The sequence below is a fragment of the Antrostomus carolinensis genome, unplaced genomic scaffold (genome assembly GCF_000700745.2).
Source record: "Antrostomus carolinensis isolate BGI_N321 unplaced genomic scaffold, ASM70074v2 scaffold9054, whole genome shotgun sequence".
Taxonomy (NCBI): domain Eukaryota; kingdom Metazoa; phylum Chordata; class Aves; order Caprimulgiformes; family Caprimulgidae; genus Antrostomus; species Antrostomus carolinensis.
In genome coordinates this window covers 26,427-35,306 of record NW_010311362.1, presented here as the reverse complement: position 1 = coordinate 35,306, position 8,880 = coordinate 26,427, and the positions used below count along the sequence as shown (strand labels likewise).

The window sequence follows — 8,880 nt, the reverse complement described above, 5'->3', positions numbered from 1 at the left end:
CAGAAACTTATGTACAAAGAATATGAAGAATGCACATTTGTATATACAAATAGGTAAGACATCAACAGTAAGCTGAACTAAAGGACATATCTCTCTACTTTGAGTTTATAAAGACTTCAATGCTAAGTTTAACATACATACGTAGACATGTAGCAATGAAGTCAATCTTTCATTCTACAAATAGAAATTGGGAAAAAAAAATCATGCATAGTCAGTTCACAATCTATTTGTTTAGAGGGAGATAAACACAGGTCAGAATTTGTGTTGTGGCACCATGTCAGTCATGCACAGAAACTGAATGGTCTTACTGCACTCTGGACAAGATGCTTCTGTTCACATGACAGAAATGAGAAGCATTGGGTTCGATTCCCAAACAGTTCTAAACTCGTGTATGCATAAGTTGCTGCCTTCATTAAAAAGTGACCTTCAAGAGAAAGACCTTTAAAAAACTCTTTATTTCTTTTCCATTGATAGAGAGTAGTTCCTTGATTTACTTGAAAGGCAGCCCGGAATAAGCTTTTTATTTTCTTGTAAATTGAAAAAAAATACAAGATTATACAGAATAAATAGTAAATATAAATCTAGCTAGAATTCATTGCAAAAATAAACCTGCGCTGTTCTACCTTTTTTAAAATCTATTTTTCCCACAACACTTTAATTTGTTCTAATTTCAGAAAATATAACACATTTTTGTACAAACAGCTAAATACTATTTTTCTTCCTCATGTGTGTGTGTATTGTTGCAGTTATTCTGTCTGGGAGTTGCTTTCAGGTAGGGTGGAAAAGAACCTGCATTTGCACTTGGAAGTTCCTAGCCAGAGCAAACTAATTTTCCCCAAGAATATTTAAATCCAGCACAGAAGTAATTTATATAGATATATAGAGATATATAAAAAAATCAAACTTATTAAACACAGTAATGTATTTACAGCTGATTCTCAGTAGCTTTTCAAATTGCCTAGGATTATGAGTTGAAACACCAGTGATGTACAATATTTTATAGCAGCAGCTCAAAAAAAAGATTGTCCAAAAATAAGTAAAGCTATCAGATAGGGAAAGCAGCAAAAAGCTTGCTTTTTAGTTCATTGAAGAAGTTTGGTAGACATAGTTTCATATTTTTCCTTCCACATACTGATACAGAATGCATATGATGAAGTTCCGAGTAAAATATTTAAATATTTGCAGGCTCTGTGTTCATACACAAAAATATTTTTCTCTTTGTGTTTGTGTTTTGTTTTTTTTTTTTTTAACTGACATCTAGTATTACAACATTTCACCTCCTTTCATATTTCATATTTATTATAAGGGCATGTTAGGTGCAGTTGTAGACAATGGTCATGTATGCAGTGCATGTACTAACCTAACCAATACACTCTACGTTATAACTACAAACACAAGTGGGTTTTGGGGTTTTTTTGGTGGTTTTTTTTTTGTTGTTTTGTTTTGTTTTGTTTTGTTTTTTTAAAAGGAAACTAATTAAACTGAGGGAAAAAAAGAAAGAGCAAAGGTAACAAATATTTTTCCATAGGTTAGGTAAAGAATGGAGAGTGCTATACACATTTTTTTTTTTTTTAATGTTGAGGAATATTGCAATAAGCAATCTTCCTCTCACAGTTCAATCACACAAAGTTCATGTTTAACTTGGGGTGAGACATATTGCCTGCACACAACCCCATGGCTTCCCACAGTGATCCCTGAGTTTTTTTTTAGTAGGATTACTGCTGTGCTTAAATTCTGACTGTTGACATGTTATCATAAGGCACTTTTATTTACACGGTTCCAACTTAAAATAAAATTACAGAAATTTGGCCCCAGCCCAACTTATTAGTACTTCATGTTTGCTGCTCCAGGACTTCCAAGTAGTCAGGCTCAGCATGTAAATTAGCTTTGAGCTCAAAATACTCATTTTTAGTTTGTTCTAGAAAAACTTTTCTTGGCCTGGAGTACATGAGTGTCTCCATTAGCTTCAGCTCCTCATGTGTTCCAGGATAATGAACTTCCATGTCAGGTTGGAGTTGGACAATATTTTTTCTTAGGTACTCTGTGATCCCTAGTTGCTGCAATTCTCTCTCTTTTTCAATAATGTTTCTATACAAGCAGCTGGCATCCTGAAAAGACAAAAATTCAGCAGACTGATCTGTAGCCTTATATTTGACATTTGGACCTGTAAGAGGTGAGCTGTTCTCTCTTTCCAGGAGACTACGTCGGAGATGTTTGGAATCATTAGGTTCCTTCTCATTTCCCTCCTCCTGCTGTTCAGTATGCTTGGGGCTGAAGGATGGGCTGTGGTAGACCTGAACCAGGGGAGTAACCATACGTTGCTCATAGAGAGTTGCAGCTGGGCGCTCCGTTGTGTGGTGTGTTGTCTTATGCCCATACATGCTGTACTGAAGGTGAACTGGGCTATTATCCCTCATTTGTTCATCCTCTTGTTTCTTTTTGCATCTTCGTCGCCGATGCAGAACAAGAACAACTATTCCTGCTGCACAAAATACAATAGTTATAAACACAACTAGAAGTCCTAATATTAGAACAGAAAGTGGGACAGCATCTGTTAAGGACCGCAGGATGGTGTCTGCAGTGTTGGTAGTAGTAGAAGAAGTCGTCACAACTATAAAATTGGCGTGAGTTGGTAGGGCAGGGTTGCTTATTAAACCTGGACACAAGACTTCACTGTTCAGGGATTTCAGTTCTTTTTTTGCTAGGTGTCCTGGAGATTTACAAAAAATATCACCCATCATTGTATTCTTACTCAGTTTTTGTATCCACTTTTGCAGCCCAACTGAATCACAGGTACAGTCCCAGGGGTTGTCTTCAAGTTCAATTTGTACCAACATATCCAGTTCATCCAAGACATTGCTCACAGGCAAATGAGCAAATCGGTTTGTTTTCAGATTTAACCTGGCGAGTGGAACACCTGAAAAGATATGGGGAGGCAAAGTCTGCAGAAGATTGTTATTTAAGTAGAGGACCTTAAGTTTTGGCGTTGCATTAAATGTCCCTGGCAAAATTTCTTTGATGGCATTATATTCAAGGTACAAGTACTCAAGGTGCTGTAGGCCAAGGAAGAGATTCTGACTTAGCTTTGTAATATGATTCCCATTGAGATACAATTTCTGCAGTCTGGTCAGATTCATAAAGGATCCTTCCTCGAGGATTTCAATGCGATTGTTCCCCAGGTGAAGCATTTCCAGGCTGACATAGTCCACAAGATCTGATTTCAGTAATGTCTGAATAATGTTTCCAGCTAGAATTAGCTTTTTAGGATTTGAAGGAGGGGGTCCTAAATCAGACAAGCTTTCAATATTTCGCTCCTGGCAGTGCATGAGAACTCCTGAGAGCATATGGCTGGTGCAGTGACAGGGGACAGGACAGTAGATTCCTGGAGACTGAGTAACAGGCTTTGAAGTATGAAGCACTAAATTTGGTTCTTTAGTAGGAGCTTTCAGGATAGGAATTACCTTAGTTGATAGGTGACTGTCACTGATAGAAGTGGTTACAACCAAGGGCAGTGAGCCTGAAGGATCTTCAAGCTCATTTACAGGATGAGTGGGACAAAGTGATTCCTTTTTCAACCGGCTTAAGATGCTACCTTTGATAACTGGAGGGCTATTGCATATAACGTCACCTATTATTGACTGAGGAGGCATGTTTTCTAGCCATATTTTCAGCTGCAGCAAATCACAATTACAGGCCCATTTATTGTCTTCTAACTGAAGGTCTAGTATTCTACCAATGTGTTCCAAAAATCCAACATAGGGCAGTGTCTGTAACTGGTTTCCACGAAGATCTAAATGGGTCAATGGCACAAAACGAAATATGTTTGGAGGAAGATACTCAATGGCATTATCATTCAAAATAAGCACTTTAAGCCTGTTGAGCTTGCTAAAGGCACTTGCTTCAATCACTGTGATGAAATTGTTGTCTGCTTGAAGAAACTCCAAATTTTCCAATCCATTAAACGTATCTTCTTTAAGTGTTTCTAAAGAATTGTGATTGATATGAAGTTGCTTAAGAAGGCTGAGACCATTGAAAGCCCCAGGCTCAATATCTGCAATATTATTAAAACCAAGATGTAGAGAGATAGCATTAACAAGACCAGCAAAATCATTCATGTGTAACGTAGTCAGGCCATTGTTTAACAGATTAAGATGGAACGGTCGTGATGGTGGGACATTTATTTCTGATACCATCTTGATGCCTCTTTCTTCACAGTTTATAATCATAGTATCATCCTTTTCTTCACAGGAACACAAGCTCTGACAAGATCCTCTGACTGAAGAAAAATAAGTGTGTGACTGGAAAGGATCAGATGCAACCACAACTGAACATAGAATAAAAATCCAGACCTTCATCTTGCGCAGGAGATTCTAGAAAAAAAATAAAAAAAAAAGAAAAAAAGAAAAAAGAAAAAAGAAAAATAAGTCATGATTTCACAGGGTTGATTTTTTTTTTTTTTTTTTAATGGCACAGGGGGGGGAAATATCCATTTTTGTACCTGTGATTGAGCTACTTCACCTTTCAAACAATATTATATAGTGAAAAATATTTGAATGATTTGTTAAGCAGAGAAAAATCTATTTTATTTAATATACCGAATCAATAATCACAGTCGTAAGGGGAGTGCTTCAGTGCTTTCACACTAATACATCAAAGTAAGAGATAATCAGGAGTGTGTTGTCTTTATTTTTATACTATATAGAATGTTTTGCTAGTGGACAACAGTAACAAGTTACTGCCCTGCGTAATTTATATGAAGGCTAATAAACTATTTTGGATTGTTGCTTTGTGTCACTATCTAGCACTGCAAATTTTAAAAGTACCTTGCTACGCTCAATTTAATGTTGTCCAGTTACTGAGGAGAAGAAAAAAGATATGGTTTGGTTCAACAAAGGGTTGTGGGCAAAATTCAGTCAGGATACATGGAATCTCTCCTTTGGTTCTGCATTATGTATGTAAATCAATAGGTGTTTCCTCTACAATCCTTGTACCCCCAAACAGAAAACTGAGTCAGCAAAGTAAATTATTTTATCTTTACTTAAATTAATGCATATGTCGTAATTTGTGGAAATTTAGTGAAAGCAGGAACACAACACATACTAGTGTAACATGTTTGCATATGATAGACGCATAATGTAATTGTGTACACGATTAAAATTAAAAAAATAAGACAGAACTGAAAATGCAGTGCATGTCAGAAGAAACAAGGTAGGCAAGGAGCAAACTTTTTTTTTTTAGTTTAATTATTAGTTTCCTTCCAATTATTATAATAATTAATCACTACAAAACTTTTAAATGTACATGGAACTAACTGTGCTTTATGAGTTAAAAATGATCACCAGTATTATCCATATGTTTTTTAACTTAAATTGTCATCTGTCAAGTTGATCTTGAACTTTGAATACCTGATAAATGCATCATTACAGTGCAACTATGGAGTCACAAGCAAAATTTACACTTTGAAATCAAGCATTTATTAACATTAATTTATGCTACACTTCATTTGAAGATTCTCTCTTTCAGTCAAGGCTGTCTAATTAGCAAGGACAATGATAATTCTTGATATATGAGATGGAATGAAATCACTGTTTATAATCTTTAATTAAATATTTCCCATTCCCTAAAAGAAAAAAATAAATCTTACAATGGAATGGATGATTTAAAACAGAAGATTTTTTTTGAGGTGTGTTATTTATTCTAGAACTGAACTAAACAAATTTCTTAAGTAATCCATCTAATAAAGGTCACTTGATCTTTCTAAGTAAGCTATTGAAACATGGAGTACAAAATGTCACTAAACAATTAACCAGTTGAAATGCTAATTTCTGAAATATAACCTTTTACAAGAATCTATTCAGTTACATGCACAAATATTCTTATACTGTGGCCATATGATTTGGCATCTCATAAAAACATATTTTAATTATCATGTACCTTTGTTACTAGCAGCACCGTTTCTCAAGGCTGCCCTTAAAACAGATTGCAAATATATACATGCAGGAACTTAAATGCTGTGGTAGAAGCATTACACATACACACACTCACAACAGCAACAACAGCAAATGTATGCACAGTGAATTATGTTTTTCTCCTTTAGTAGTTCCTGATAACTAGAAGCAGATATATGAGTTTAGAAGTAGTAAGTAAAATTCAGTGTGAGAAAAGTGTCCCTAGAAATATTACTTTTTATCTTTTTTCAGTAAAACAAATAATTTTATTGTCTCATACAGCACTCAGTGAACTCCAGCTGCCTGTGTTTAAAATCTATGTCTTTAAGTTAGTTTTCCCAAGAAGTATTGGATAAGACACAACATGTCATGATGCTGTTTTGAAGTATGCACAATAATGATAGGATCATATTATGCTAGAGATTTATTCTTGCTTTACATGCACCAATATCCTTTCTAGTGACCCAAGGTAAAAAAAAATGCAGGCTCCTGACACAATGCCAGCTTCAAACCCACTGTATGACTAATTAAAATTTATTTCTGCACAGTTTTTCTCTGTAGGAATTCCTGCTTCAATCTGCATTAAGTTCAAAGTGTCCTTTTAAAGTCCCTGAGCAAAATTAAATAAAAAATAAATAAATCTGAAAAGCATGTTGCATTCTAGGGCATATTGAGAAATAAGGTTATAAAAATGAAAGCCCTCCTCTCAGAGATGAAAGTAACAACATTTGTAACCAATTGGAAAACATTCCCATTATAATTATCGTCATACATCTGTCAGTAGCATTGCCAGAACTCACACACACACACACACACACACACTCCCACCAAAAATTAATAGGAGATTTGTATTACTTTTTCCTTTTTTTTTTTTTTTTTTCATCTAAACACTCAGGAATATGTAATGAAACACTCAGTGGGTTACTATTGTAAAATAAAAACTACTTTCAAGTATCAATATTTAACTGCAAGAATTCACAATAAAATAAAATTTAATTTAGAAAATTTGACAAAGCTAACCCTTTTCTGTTTCATGCGGTGAGTTTTCTCAACAAATTCTATATGGTAATCTAGGTCTATTCATTTTATATGCTTTCGTGTAAGTCACTACCAACTGCATACTGTAACTAACCTTTTTAATCTAAAAGACTAAAAAATGTCACAGTCCTTTCTACGAGGCAAAGTTGAATACTTTCAGAAGCAGTCACCTTATAGCAAAGGCATTACATACTTCACAAGAATTAATCAACATGTTCTTAAAACATCAAAATAGCTTGTTTCATTTTACTTGAGGTTTAATTTATGTGGTTGTTTTAATTCAGTTATTTGAAAAATGCATAATGAAGAATTTCAAAGCCTCAAGCTAAGAATTGGTAATTTCTAAAGGCCTTTGGGATTGTTTATTAAATTCTGAAGGGAATCACAGTCAGATGATGCATTTAAGACCACTCTTGCGCTTCAGGAAATAAAAACAAACACCCACTTCCCCCCCCACCCCAAGGGATCTGAAATCAGCATTTCCTTAACACACACATTCTCCACAGTTTGAATAAATGCACCTGGCAGACAGTTTGAAATACAGTATAAACTGCCATCATTTAACATAAAAGTTATACAAAGTCATGCAGAAAAATAAATTCAGCTGGTACTGAGAAATTAATTTTTCATATGCTAAGCTAATTAACTAAATGGAATCTTTCTTACCTGTACAGCAGTAACACTCCCTGAAATGTTCAGTAATGCACAGTTGGAGCAGCTGTTTCAATGCAACGTAATTTTTCCCTGTGAAAAAATGCACACTTTCTTCTGAGTTTCACTTTGCTGCAAGCTGTGGTAATACTACAGCTCCATGAAGTTAAAATCCTTGTTCAGAAGACAAAGTACAAAGCGTTCAATTGAAAAAATCCAGGCAGCGTGCGCATTAGACCATCCTGTAAGCAGTTGTCCTTTTTCCTCAATTAAAATTCACAGCATACTTCACAGCTATGCTGACTTTTCTGCATATAGTTAACTGTTTGCAAGCATTTGGATGCAGTAAACAAACAAGATGCTCAACAGAGCTTGAATTGATTACTTGGTTTCTCAGATTTTTAGACTCAAGCTGCTTCTGTGTTCTCTCTGCTCTTTCTAGTCTTTCTTGTTAGCTCGGTTTGTTAATAGTCCGATTGCCAGGGGCTGGTAGGTAGGCGTAAATAAAGAGACTTCTTGGCTTTTGACTCAGCCTTTAAGCCCTTCCCCACCAGAGAGCTTTAATCTGCCAATGTCATTTAATACAAGACACAGCTCCACCTTGAGACAGATCAGCTCCTCCTCCTCCTGCAATTTCTCTCACCTCCTTTCCCCCCCTATCTAAGTGAACATCGGAAAGTAAAATTCAGCTAAATATCTTCTAGATTGCTTAAGGTCTGCTAATGGCTGATTTTACCGAAGAGTAAACACCCACTGCAGCTCTTGCAGTTTGTTCTCTTGGGTGATCTTGCATTCAGTTTGTATCTGCAAATGCTTGCTTTAGAGACGGAAAGCATTCCAGCCCCAATACACTCCACAAAACACACCACAAGGGAAACCTTGTCCTCTGGAAAATATGTCTATCACAATGAAGTGCAGGATTATTCAAATACATAAATAACACAGTACAGTGCTCAATTCAGGCCACTCAATGTGACTGGGGTAGGGATGAGTATGTACAGTCGTACATAATTTATATCTGGAAAAAACAACAACAACAACAACAACAAAACTGGGGAATATTAGTGCTTATGTTTGTACAATGATTGCCGTCAATATTATTTAAAACTGCCCATCTTGTTCTGTAGGCAGAAAACTGGGTTGTTTGTAATTGTCTGTTTTACAGATGTTAGAATAGTGTGTTTCTGTCTATCCATGTGAGATTGTACTGTATTTGCACGAAACATACACTGATAAAAAACAG

At 35.5% G+C, this 8,880-nt stretch overlaps 1 protein-coding gene across 1 annotated transcript; it reads right to left on the bottom strand.

The window, feature by feature from the left end:
- Window positions 1-1,428: 1,428 nt before the first annotated feature.
- SLITRK6 (SLIT and NTRK like family member 6) lies at window positions 1,429-8,188 on the bottom strand. Its single transcript, XM_010166709.1, has 2 exons — window positions 7,653-8,188; window positions 1,429-4,370 (listed from the first exon to the last, which is right to left on the bottom strand). Exon 2 carries the CDS (start codon window positions 4,353-4,355, stop codon window positions 1,833-1,835), a length of 2,523 nt encoding a protein of 840 aa, XP_010165011.1. The 5' UTR covers window positions 4,356-4,370; window positions 7,653-8,188; the 3' UTR covers window positions 1,429-1,832.
- Window positions 8,189-8,880: the final 692 nt, after the last annotated feature.